Here is a 13,539-nt window from a genome sequence, read left to right on the forward strand (position 1 = left end):
TGAGATTACTTCAATCTGATGTTAATGGATGTCTACGAGGTGAAACACTTAAAAATGCCATGAACGAAGATAAAGCTTTAGGGTTTACACCTTGTTATGTTATCGCTACACTCGGCACTACTGCTACTTGTGCGTTTGATTTTCTGAGTGAATTAGGCCCTATCTGTAAAGAAGCAAATGTATGGTTGCATGTAGACGCCGCATACGCAGGCTCTGCATTTATTTGCCCTGAATATAGATATTTAATGAAAGGTATCGAATTTACCGATTCTATAGTCGTTAACGCGAATAAATGGATACCAGTAAATTTTGACTGCTCTACTATGTGGGTTAGAAATTCTTGTGATCTAATGCGTGCGTTCGATGTTCAAAGAGCTTACTTAAACGATATAGCAGACCATCAAAAAATCCCGGACTACAGACACTGGCAAATACCCCTAGGTCGACGATTTAGATCGTTGAAATTATGGACAGTAATTAAAATTTATGGCGCTGCAGGTATCAGAAAACATATTAGAACTCAAATTGCTTTAGCGCTTTATTTTGCAGAGCTAGTTCGTGCTGATGATCGCTTTGTGGTTGAACCAGAACCTTCTATGGGATTAGTTTGCTTTAGGCTCAAAGAGGGAGAAAATTTCACGATACAAATGTTAGATATCTTGACAAAACGAAAGAAAGTTTTCATGGTAGCGGGTTCTTTTAAAAATAAGTATGTCATACGATTTGTTATTTGTTCAAGTTTAACAACACATGAAAACATCGATTACAGTTGGAGAAAAATCAAGGAAGTAGCAGATCTTATCTTAAACGCAGACAAAATAAATAGCAGTACTAAAATAGGTATTCACTAAAAAGGTACCTACATTATTATCTAATCCATGTTCTAATAAATCCTTACAACTACGAAGTATGTAGTCTATTGTCTAAGGCAGGCTTTTCCGCACACTCACGCTTTTTATCGTCAAAGGGACAGGCGGGGGCAAAACTAATGCACCCACTTTACGAAATATGTATTCCATCCCATGGTGTGATAAGGGCGAACCTATCGCCCTATCGGGCACAAATTGCAAAATTTGGGCAGATACCGAATAGAACAACCCAATATCACCGCCCGAATCGAGAATCAAACCCGAAATCTCGACACTGCAGTCGTACCGTACTACGCCACTGAGGCAGCACAATTTAATAAGCAAATAAGAAATAAATACTTTTACTGATTTGTTTACTATTCATTTTCATAAATATTAAATCACAATACTGATACCGTTTTGATAAGTTTGCAAAGTTACAACAATTGGAAAATGGAAACATAATTATAAGTGATAAGTACTTGGCCTTTCAATTCTCTGACATAATATATATTGTGTAATCAACTATTCCTGAAAAATAATCAGCAAACAATAAAAGTCGGGAATGTTAAAGAAAAGAAATTTTAATTGCTGATTTATTCTACATGACATGTGACCCTTAGAATCAATATAATATAAACTAAACACTAGTTGTTAACATTGTCTATGTAGGTACACTAAATTAGAAGGTATAAACGTAGGATTATCCAAATATTTTAGTTTTATTGAGAAACAACTCCAACTGAAGATTTATCAGAATATTCTAACCCACATGGAGTTAGCCGAAATTCTAATATCCAAGATATTTTGGTACAACGTTTAAATATAAGACTTTTGAGGAATAAATATGTTTTAGAATTATCTTTTTTATTAACTGTCATTTTATATTATATACAGCTACAAGTGTTGCTGATACATAATCCGTATGAATATCCTTTGGGTATGCAGTGCTCTTGACAAATAGCGTCCTCTGTTACTTCTTCATATTGGCACCAAATTCGTCCTGGCAGTTTTGGTTCTGAAAAATTACAAAAATATGTTCTTTTACCATCACATTTATTATTTTCCTGCGTAAGAACGATAGAAACATTTATTTTCGATAATTTCCATGGTGTAATATTTGAAACAATAACTTGCTTTATTTTAGTGTTTTTATTCTGAATATAACTGAATTGTTAGCTGTGGTCATTTTGAATTAACTAAAAGAATAGTTCCATTTACACGTATCTGGAAAGCTACGTCATATATTTCGATATTTTTTTCTTTTAGTCTATACAATACAATTCCCATCTAATATTTTTGTTGTTGAGCATACTTATTATTCTTAAGTATTGTACGGTTAAAACTAGTATTACCTACCCAGGTAATACAGGTAGTTAAAACAAGGGTACGCGAATTATGCCGATTTTTTAAAAAGCAAATGCGATGAATAGTATTTAAGTAGAAACTTTTAGAATTTCCTCGTAATATTAATAGTACTCTCATTGTACAGTCTGTCACAAGAGTAGGTAAACAAAATTAATATATCAAATTGCCATAATACTTTTGCCACCGTATCAACAATCATTTTTCTTTACTGAAATAAACTTCAGAGGGTTAACTTCTTTGTGTGAAAGAATTTTGTAGTTTTAAATTTGTTCAGCAACTCTTGTGGCTGACTGTTCGTATTAACTGCCAGTACAACTCACCGCCCCAATGTCATTTAACTAATATGGTTTTATCCTTAAGCTACTTAATTCCTTTCACTATTTCCTATAAAATTTTAAAACAAAACATATACTTAAGTGTTCTTTTGCAAATAAAAGTTAAACCCACCTGCAGTAGTCTTTTCGTGTGATTCTGTCTTCTGTGTCACGATATAATCTGCATGTGGAAGTGATTCATGTTGTTTTTCAAACGCCACACTGTTTCTCGGAAACGCACACAATTGCACAACATAAAATGAAAGAGCCAGCATTAGAACGTAATAGACTTTAGAGCCCATTTTTATTTCAATCTGTTTTATAGACAATGAAGTGGCACCGAACCGAATAGAAATAAGTAGAGGTCAACGGGAGCAGTACTATATATACGTGCGGACTCTAAGTTATTCTGTTATCGAATGCGTAATTAGGTACCGCTACACCGAGAATGAGTAGTGACTCATTATTACTAAACATGTAATCAGCGCATATACTCAGAACTTCAGAGTCAATTCCTTACTCTTTAATAAATTATGGAATATTATTTTAATATAATTATAGCTTATCATTAGCCATTGTAATAGATAATACCTTGTATTACAATGGATTTGATATTCTTGTATTTGAATGCTTGAGGCATATTCATATCCCTAATCAGTGCTATTGAATTTATAATATAAAGTAATAACACGACATGGCGATAGGCTCGCCCCCTATCACATCACAGGATGAAATACGCCTCTGCCTAGACTTTCCGGGATGAAAGGCGTCAGTGTCCGTATTTGTGGATTTCACACATATTTATGTTCCATTAATTTTGTATTATAACATATTTACTATATAATTATACTAAACTCAAGCTGTTTAGTCAGTTTAAAACAACTAAGTTCAAATATAACATTATAATACTGGTGTGGAAATTCCTTGTAGGTAGGTAATTATTTATTTTAGTGACATAGGAAGGACGAGTAGCACTTTACTCAGAAGTTGTGAAACTTGTAATAGGGACTTCTCCACTCCCTTAGTTCTAATGACACAATTCAACCACATCGATGATGTATGTACCTACATAGGTTTATGAATGTACCTGTCATTCTAACGTATTAGAAAATAACTATTCTAGAAATACAAGAAACATAATCAATTAATTACATATATTATAAAAGTAAGCGCCAGGTAAGTAAAAGCCGTCGCCTGATTTCCTTTAAGGTTCGCGCCAAAAAATGTTCAACTACATTACATTACTAGCGTGAACTGCGCACATAGTTGACTAATATTTCCATCAATCAATAAGGGTTAAATAACATTTACAATAGAATATTTAATGACCAACCTGAATTCTTTTATTTCTTTGTTTAATAAAAGTAGGTAGGTACCTAATTACGAGTCATGCAAAACAAGGTGACTCATTTGTACGGAAATGGTATTTTTGGTCTAACTTATTACCTATATATAAGTATCAATTTGTCTTGAACATCCATTACATTGGTTTGTACTAATTACGCAGGTACAATCAGTCACGAAAATAACTGACCAAGTTTAAATTGATATAATAAATAATAATAATAATTACTTAATTGCAACATTTTTAACCTATAATAACATCAGATCTTTGTAGGAAGTTGTATTTCAGTGAAATAAATAAAATGTAGGGACCGGCTAGTAAATAATTACAAAATTTATTGAATTTTAAATTGTATGGTCTGTGTGGCTATTTTTGTGACCAACTATCCGCCCTTTTCAATAAACGATCCCGATCGCTTTTTTCGACCTATCTCAAAAATGAACCAATCATAATAAGATTTTTTTGAAATGCTTACAAATGAGTAATTATAATATCGGATTGAAATTGAAATCTTTTATTGAAAATGGCTATAAACCAATTAACTAATACTTTTGCATCGTCGTTCAGCCCGATTATTATGCTGTTTGGATATAAGTACCTACTTATTTAACTTAATCATTAGGAAAAGACTTTTTTTTAAGGACTATTCAAATCTATTGGTTTTATGCAAAATTATCCAATACTAAACATATAGTATTATTAAAAGAAAATATTCTTTATCTTCCATAAATTTAACTAACTACAAAAGTTAAGATTCATAAATAATATTATAGTTTATTTTTATAGTACTGTTTAATAATTATATAAAAATTCATAAAATTGGTTGCATGGTTGAGTTTGTCGACACCAGGGTGTATTATTACTTGCGGGCTAAAAGACGTTAGAGCCTAAAATCGATAGACCACCGTCACTTACAGTGTAGGGAAGGCGCGCCTTGGGCTAAATACCCTATTATTAAAAATAACTATGCCACTGGATATTTCACGGATCAGATGCTAAATTATTCGTTAATACTTTTTCCCAAGAACGAACTTATACGCAGGCGGAGTCATTAACAATACGACAGTTGATGCTTGCAAAATGCATTTACAATATTGTACTCTGTGCTAGCTACTCATCCCACCGGTTATTACATATTATAAATATGATTTCTAAGTACGATCCGTTTTGTCTTCATACTTCAAACTTGCCTTAAGTCAGGCAAAAATGCCTAGGTGACAAAATTCTCATAAAAAATAAACTTATATATTTTCCACATATTTGGGACAAGAATCGAACACTGAATACCGCTGGCTACTAAATATCGCGTATATAGTGTATAACTATTTCCCCGATACAATGAGGCAAAACAAACTATAAAACTAATAGAACTACTTTATTCAAACATATCATCATAAGTTAATAGTGTTCGTTTGGCATCTTTAGGAGGAGGCGCGCCCCGGTTGTTCGGCGCGGGAGTCCACGCGCCCGCCTGCTGCGGCGGTCTCCGCGCAGGCGTCACGCGCCATCCCTCCTCAAAGCTCTCTATAGCTGCTTGTGCATGCCCACATATATCTGGACTGTCGAATGTCAAAAAGATTCTGAAACAAAAATTATTATGATTGAGTCTGCTGTTTTTGTTTCCAATAATTTAAGAGTTATCATCTATAATTTATAATATTATACATATAAAGCTGAAGAGTTCGCTTGTTTGTTTGAATACGCTAATGTCAGGAGCCACTAGTTCGAATTTAAAAAGTCTTTCAGTGTTGGATAGCTCATTTAACGAGAAAAGTTATAGGCTATATAACATCACGCTATGACCGATAGGAGCGGAAAAATATAGCAAAAACGGGGAAAATTGTAAAAAATATGGATTATGGATTATTCCCTTAAAACGTTATAAAAATCTATATTGTAAAACAAAACACTCTCAGCCTATATGAACGCGATAAAATCTTTACCCCGTATTCATAAACGTTATTTATCTAAGGACAGAGCATTGCTGTGATAACAAGACTGTTTCTCAGTGCTGACGGCATGGTTGTGATTGGCTAATATTGAGATACAACTTTAGTCTAGTTGGCTGTCAGATAAACAAAGCTGAAAAACAGACTTATTATCACAGCAATGCTTTGTCCATTGATAAATAATGTTTATGAATACAGGCGTAAAACTACCAAACAGATTACAATTCAATTTCGTATGGAGGTAGTTTGAGGATCCCGGGAAGGGCATAAGCTATTTACTATATCGGAAAATATATAGCGATTGATGATGGTGATTGACAGTAGTTAAAAAACAAAACATACTTTTCATCATCAGGCTCTTGTGCGAATGTAAATGGTTCAAATGTTGTGAGGCGACGTCTGAGTACTTCCTCACTGATTTTTGCTCCCATTACTTGAAGTGTGCAACTGCGATTGACAACTGGTGCTGGAGTATCTGAACCAGGAACCTGAGGCCGTGGTGATTTCTCATCTCTAAAATAATTAAAATGGATTATTTTCTATAACAAAAATGCATGTTTGACATTAGGTGCTAATATTATAAATAAGACCTATTAGTGACATAATAAATGGTTTTACATTATGAAACACTATGTTAAACTCTATGGTACACAGATAGGTTGCGTCATGCAATTTTAGCCTACTTCTAAGGGACAATCCTATTGTACAGATCCAAACACAATATAAATCACTTCCAAAAGATATAAAAAGATTATCAATTAAATTTAAGATACAAGAAAACAACTTACTTGTCTCTGCTTGTGACAAACGAGTCATAAAGGTATTTAACCCGTGGTGCAGGTTTTTCTTCAGGTGGTGGTGGTTCTTGGGAAGCACTGAATGGTTGGTATGACGCCACTCCTCCTGCCCCACCTGCAGAACCACTTAGCTTCCGTTCTCTGCCTGGATAGAAAAAAAATTGGTAATAATCAGTTTTTAGTTACACATTTAAGACTTTTGTCAGCTATTTATGTAGTGTTTATGGTTTGGTTCATAACATAGCACAACCACAGTGAACATATTAATTGCATTCTCTTAACTACACTATTTATGAGTTCTAATAACTTGTTACCCACTTATGAAACTTATCTGACTTTATCTAGGATGTTTCAATGTGGAGTATTGAGTAGTAAACCTATTTGTGAATATAGAAATTTGTTCATTTTGTTGTGTCACTTTAAAACTCATAAATTAAGACTCTACCTATTATAAGGCACCTTATAAGTTACTTTTCATATTCAGATTATACACTTTGCTTTTGTAATCATTAATTGCTTTAAGTTATTCATACTAATACTAATAAAAGTAACTTAGGGTAAGATACTATATAAAATAATTTGTCTAGTATTTGGGGATTATTACTTTTGTATTGGATTGCCTTCAGATTATTTTGATCTTAGTTACAGCTGATATCTTAAATTAAACAGACTGAATATGGCAATTGTACCTATGTGAGAGAGCCAAGAGGGTTCATCTCAAGCGGCCCGATTCAATTTAGGCTGCCAGAGCGCCCTTAAATATTTTTAATAACTTTTTGAAAATCCTGCTAATTCATAGAAAAGCAATTGTGAATGCTTGAAAAGAACATCATTTGATACTTTGGATATATATTGTTTTTGTTGTGTCTGTCTAAGTATGTAATATAAAATGTTGTTAGCTAATAGTAGGTTAGGTTTATTTTTTTATTAGTCAGATGACGGTAGGTTGAGGTTATTATAACCATCCTGAAACTCTGGCTCTTGCAGTAACAGACAATAGAAGATAAAGATTATTGTTTTATGACTAATACCCTTCTTTCTTTATCCACTCCCTATAACAAAAAATCTCTATAAGGAAAAAAGATCAGTCCCTTGACAGTCATTATAAAGTTTACACTGGGTAAATACTATTGCTTAGTTCTAGCCAAATCTGGTATATAGTCTCGGTATGCTCATGTCCTTAACCTTCCTAAATGAACTTCATGCATACATGAAGGAAATCCGAAATTGGCTTAGTATCCAGTAGTACACTAAATCAATCAATAACTTGTGGCGGTTTGGACGTTAACATAGTTGCTTATTTATTAACATAGTTATTGTATTTGTTTACAATATTACCTGCCCGTGGCCGTTTAAATGTTGCGTTCTGCGGTTGAGGTGGTGGACTCTTTATAGCTTGAATAGCTCCGCTCTTTATTAATTTTCGTGCTATTTCACGCGCATCTCTTGCTTCGGTAGGTCTTTTAGGCAATATAGGTTTTTCAGGTTCCTGCTTAGGAGCTTTTAATGCCTGAAGAGCTTTTTTCTTTTTTTTTCAATTTTTGATACTTTGCTTGCAACATCAACTCCTCTTCCGTCAAATTAGATGGGAAATGTAGATAAACCATTTTATTTATTAGATCAGTGTCCCAACTTCCAACACCCAAGTTATTTTGTTTATTTACAATTTTGAGAGTAACTGAGACAGGACTTGTAAGTTGCGATTATCTGACTTGAGTATTATTTGAATGAAGATACATGACAGTTGTCACTTCTGTCAGTTGCCAGAGGATTGAAGACAAAGAGAAATTATAATATATATGGAAGAAGAAGTAGAGCATTTCAGCCCAGAGTGCGATTATATATATATGGCTCAACAACCAAATCAAACTAAAACTCTTTACGTGCATAAACATATATATTTGAAAAACGGCAAAATGTTTAGATATATATTTTTCAAACTTTTCCTTATTTTATATTACTCCTATTTGTGTATTTGTGAATACAGAACCTATTTGTGAATACAAAATTGCGTTACGTAAATAATACTTGAACGGCCCCTTAGTACCTTAGTTAGTGCCGATCACTGTATCACTATATATTTGATTTTCCATATATATTATAATTATTATCTTTGGTGCCGATTTTGCCCATGTTCAATATAATTTTACTTTTTTTTATTCTGAGATTCTAAGGGTCATGCCTTGGATCATGTAGTCTGACCAATGACTAAATATAAAGAGGACAGGCCTCAAAAGTTAGCTATATAAATAAGTTATATTTATGTTAGGGAAATCGACGCAGAATTGTCAATATATATGTCTATCTCTTTTACTCAAAGCTTATTTGGAACGCAACAAAAAGACAAAAAAATTGCTTTCTTCCCATATGGCACTATTTCGTTTACTTCAACACACTGGGACCGCCTTGCGGCAGAAACGCCATTTTATGCGGGCTAGTCAGCAAGTACATGTAGTGTCAGACGATGTAAACAAATCTTCATAAATATTGAATTTAAAGTAATATAATCATATTCTCAATTGTTCAGTGTGTTTATTAGTGTATTTGTTAAGTTTCGAAAATGACTCAGTGTTGTGTGAAAGGATGCAAATCGAATTCACGCAAGAAAGACCCCGAAATATCTTTTCATAGGTTAGTAACTGTTTTTACCGAAAATTAGCAAATATCTTTGTATATTTACTTTTTGGATGTGTTTTTATCAATTAAAATGATATGTGGATCTGGTTTGTTAAGCTTTGGACCCTTTTAGGCGTGATTTATACACATTAAAATCATTATGTTTGTTTACACACGAGCTTACGGATGGGTGGGTGGATCTGTTTAGAAATTATTGATATCGATATTTTAACAGACGCCCGTTTATCAGTTACGGTTTTGTCTTTGAAAGAATGTTAGAGCACACATCAATATTGTATTATTCAGAACGACAAACTAAGTGAAATTAGAATATTTTTAAGATAACCAAAAATTTAAAACCAAGGCAAAATGAATTGAGAATATTGAGCGACGTGATTGGAATCCTACACCAAATACATATTTCTTTACATTTTGAGAAGATATGCATAAACCACACGTTTAATTAACGAGAGTAAAGATAACTGTTTTCCAACAATATTCCCGATAAGTAAAATAGTAATGATTATTATACTTCACCTAATAGTAATATTACTTTAATATATTGCTATGAATAAAATTAGAATTGTTACATAAAAAAGATAAACATAAAAGAAACAACATAAAGATGAAATGTAAGATATATTTTTACAATTGGCGGTCTTATGTTTCGAGCAACCTTTGCATGCACGGAAATAGATACATAATCATATTGTTGTTATTGCAAATAATTATTATAATTGATTATCTTAACCACCATTTTTACGGTCATTGATTTTAGTTTGCTTAACCATAGTTATGTTTCTCGATCAAAGAGCATAATAATAAAATAAAATAAAACCAACCAAATAATTGCTAGCTACGCTATCTTATTCCATTTATCATGTATTAAATAAAATATCTTAATCTGTAACTTAAATTTTTAGCAAGGAATAGTGCAACATACAAATATAGATCAAACACAACTGGATGTTTGTCACAACAGGTACTGCTTTGTTTAACAATTGTTACTTATAAATCAGTTTCAGTTTGTTTGTTTACATTATGGTTTGTTATATTTATATTATGGTAGTTCCTAACCCCTTTCGTATTTGATCTTTTGGGGCTTGTTTGTCTCTCTTAATTCTTCGATGTCGATACAAAATTTTCGGTACTAGCATATCACTATTGGGCGGAGTCGGCACCATTTTATGCATTAAATGTGCCGCATGTCACGTGACCATATCACTCATCCTCTATACTTCTTTTATCATTGAGTCTGACACTGTGAAGCTGATAATTCGGCTGACAAGCAATGATAAAAGGGTATAGAGGATGACCGATATGGTCACGTGACATGCGGCACATTGAATGCATAAAATGGCGCCGACTCCGTCCCTTACAATAGGTATATGCTAGTACCGAAAATAATGTATCGACATCGAAGAATTAAAAGAGAGATAAACAAGCCCCAAAAAAGATCAAATACAAAAGGGGTTAGGTTCTACTTTAATATAAATATAACAAACCATAATATACACAAACAAACTGAAACTGATTTATAAGTAACAATTGTTAAAGAAAGCAGTAACTGTTGTGACAAACATCCAGTTGTGTTTGATCTATATTTGTATGTTACACTATTCGCGCTAAAATTTAAGGTACAGATTAAGATATTTACTTAATACATGATGAATGGAATAAGATAGCGTAGCCAGCAATTATTTGGTTGGTTTTATTTTATTTTATTATTATGCTCTTTAATCGAGAAACATAACTATGTTTCAGCAAACTAAAATCAATGAGCGTATAGATGGTGGTTGAGATAATCAATTATAATAATTATTTGCAATAACAACAATATGATTATATATCTATTTACGTGCATGCAAAGGTTGCTCGAAACATAAGACCGCCAATTGTAAAAATATATCTTAAATTTCATCTTTACGTTGTTTCTTTTATGTTTATCTATTCTTTTATGTAACAATTCTAATTTTATTCATATATATTAAAGTAATATTACTATTAGGTGAAGTATAATAATCATTACTATTTTACTTACCGGGAATATTGTTGGTAAACAGTTATCTATTACTCGCGGTACTTTTAACGTGTGGTTTATACATTTCTTCTCAAAATGTAAAGAACGAATATATGTATTTGGTGTAGGATTCCAATCACGTCGCCCAATATTCTCAATTCCCTTTGCCCTGGTTTTAAATTTTTTTGGTAATCTAAAAAAATATTCAAATTTTACTAAGTTTGTCGTTCTGGATAATCCAATATTGATGTGTGCTCTAACCATGGAGTTAATATGTACTACGTACACCTGGAGAGCTGACTGATGCCGGAAAAACGGTCTCAAAAGGGAATACTTTTTGGTAGCTGTGTCCTTGTCTAATATGGTGACAATGAGACATTAAAATATAGGACAAAATTATTTATTGTTGTACAGATTACACTTACCGTTTTAATTATAAATGCGATAAAATTTGAGATTTAAAGATTTCTAAATCTGTAACCAACATTGTAGGAAATAAAACACAATGGGTAACCAATATATAATATTTATTGCTTGAGTCTTCGTTTTTGTTTTTTTTATTGGGCGGTTCACCAGAAATTTCTACATCATCCCGTTTACTAGAAGGTCCTCTTCGTTCATAAGAAGTTCCTACTACTGTGATATGACTAGAATATGAAGTATGTACAAAAGATCCTCCTTTCAACTTTTGAATACGCAGAACTGTAAATTTTTTGCTTTCTGAAACTATCTGTAACATAACAAACTTTAGATATGGAAAAATATTACGTACTATTTTCTTGAGAAGGTTGTACAAATTATGATATTATAAGGTTTGACAAATGGATATAACAAAATTATAAGCATTCGGTTATATGAATTTGACTAAGATTAACTTAAGATTCATAATATAAAATGCATAGAAACATGAGACATCCCTTGAGCTAAATTGTATGATGTACAGGACAGTAACTTGTGCATTCGCAACATATTATATTTATAATATATCAAAGTTTTGGTTTACAATATATGTATGTTAACACAAAATACTACCTTAGGCAATACTGAAGGAACTGCTTGTGGCTTTGACTTATTCTTAGCTACTGTTAAATACGCGTCATCAGTAAAATGTAAGCTACAAACACATGCAGTTTTTGTCACATTAGTGTCAAGGTTCATGGCATCAACCCACAAGGCCCTCCACTCTTTATTAACTGGAATCCTGAAAAAGAACGCGCAATTTAGACTATAATATAATAACTAGTAATGATGCATGGTTTTTTACACTTTGTGAGAAATTAATTCAGACAGCAAATGTTAATTTATTAATAAATATGGTGTTTACTGCATTTGCATCTTTAGATGGCATAGCATATATATTTGTCTATATCATGAATGGGCCGATAAGGTGAAGTGACAGTTTGCTGTTAAGTACAAAAATCATTGAGCTGACATATTTTAGTGTAATAAATACATCACGTGACGATTCTTATAAAGACATTGCAAATTTTTAATTTTTTTACCCTTTACGTCTCATATCAAACATTATATAAACAAAGATAATAGGATAATCTTATCCCACTATATAAAAAATATGGTTACACTATTCACAATTTATCAATAAAACTTACCTACGAAAGGATATTCCACAACCTGGATAGGATTCTTGCTTACATCCTCTTACAACACAAGTATTCACCATAATTACGCAGTAACTTCTACGATATAAAAAAAAGCTAGCTTAAAAGTTATTCAATCCTTCTTTATCATCAAACCACAAATGTAAACAAACGCCATTTTGTTCAATAGAATTAATTCATTTTTTCAGTTCACGGTGTTGCCGAAACGTAAACTACAATAACTTCTACTATACGACTGCTATAATAATTCCATTTATTAAATTTGTAACATAATAAAGTATAGGATCTAAGGATTTAAGCAGACAATATTATTGTATTTTATTTTTATTACTGTAGTCTAATATAGATTTTTATTTATGTACTAATACTGCCATTAATATTATTAATTTAGAAGGTAACAAACGTTGGCAACATGTGCGAGAGGGACACGGCTACCAAAAAGTGATTCTCTTTCGAGACGGTTTTTGCCTTACATCTATTGCTAATGCAAAATGAACTTTACATGATAGGCATAAAATATCTTTTCAGTATTAATGTCAAACGTAGTAAACTCTCCAGGTACATATTAACTCCATGGCTCTAACATTCTTTTAAAGACAAAAACTGTAACTGATAAACGGGCGTCTGTTAAAATATCGATATCAATAATTTCTAAACAAATCC

General features: G+C 32.3%; 4 protein-coding genes across 4 annotated transcripts; 1 reads left to right on the top strand and 3 right to left on the bottom strand.

The window, feature by feature from the left end:
* Window positions 1-8: 8 nt before the first annotated feature.
* Window positions 9-1,002, top strand: LOC119191824 (aromatic-L-amino-acid decarboxylase-like; the record flags this gene model as incomplete). Its single annotated transcript, XM_037445694.1, has 1 exon — window positions 9-1,002. A coding segment is annotated over one exon (843 nt), but the record flags the coding sequence as incomplete, so codon positions are not given.
* Window positions 1,003-1,414: 412 nt separating this feature from the next.
* On the bottom strand, window positions 1,415-2,967 carry LOC115445071. Its single transcript, XM_030171158.2, has 2 exons — window positions 2,664-2,967; window positions 1,415-1,866 (listed from the first exon to the last, which is right to left on the bottom strand). The coding sequence occupies exons 1-2, from the start codon at window positions 2,830-2,832 to the stop codon at window positions 1,736-1,738; spliced, it is 300 nt and encodes a 99-aa protein (XP_030027018.1). The 5' UTR covers window positions 2,833-2,967; the 3' UTR covers window positions 1,415-1,735.
* A 2,264-nt stretch (window positions 2,968-5,231) lies between these two features.
* LOC119191826 (negative elongation factor E-like) lies at window positions 5,232-8,319 on the bottom strand. Its single transcript, XM_037445696.1, is given in 5 exon segments — window positions 5,232-5,455; window positions 6,167-6,337; window positions 6,613-6,766; window positions 7,960-8,155; window positions 8,157-8,319. Coding segments are annotated over 5 exon segments (798 nt in total). The 5' UTR covers window positions 8,229-8,319; the 3' UTR covers window positions 5,232-5,250.
* Window positions 8,320-11,690: 3,371 nt separating this feature from the next.
* Window positions 11,691-13,181, bottom strand: LOC119191825. The gene is made up of 3 exons (XM_037445695.1): window positions 12,868-13,181; window positions 12,290-12,458; window positions 11,691-11,987 (listed from the first exon to the last, which is right to left on the bottom strand). Exons 1-3 carry the CDS (start codon window positions 12,936-12,938, stop codon window positions 11,691-11,693), a joined length of 537 nt encoding a protein of 178 aa, XP_037301592.1. The 5' UTR covers window positions 12,939-13,181.
* Between the last annotated feature and the right edge of the window lie 358 nt (window positions 13,182-13,539).

This window comes from Manduca sexta, unplaced genomic scaffold (assembly GCF_014839805.1).
Source record: "Manduca sexta isolate Smith_Timp_Sample1 unplaced genomic scaffold, JHU_Msex_v1.0 HiC_scaffold_1961, whole genome shotgun sequence".
Taxonomy (NCBI): Eukaryota; Metazoa; Arthropoda; class Insecta; order Lepidoptera; family Sphingidae; genus Manduca; species Manduca sexta.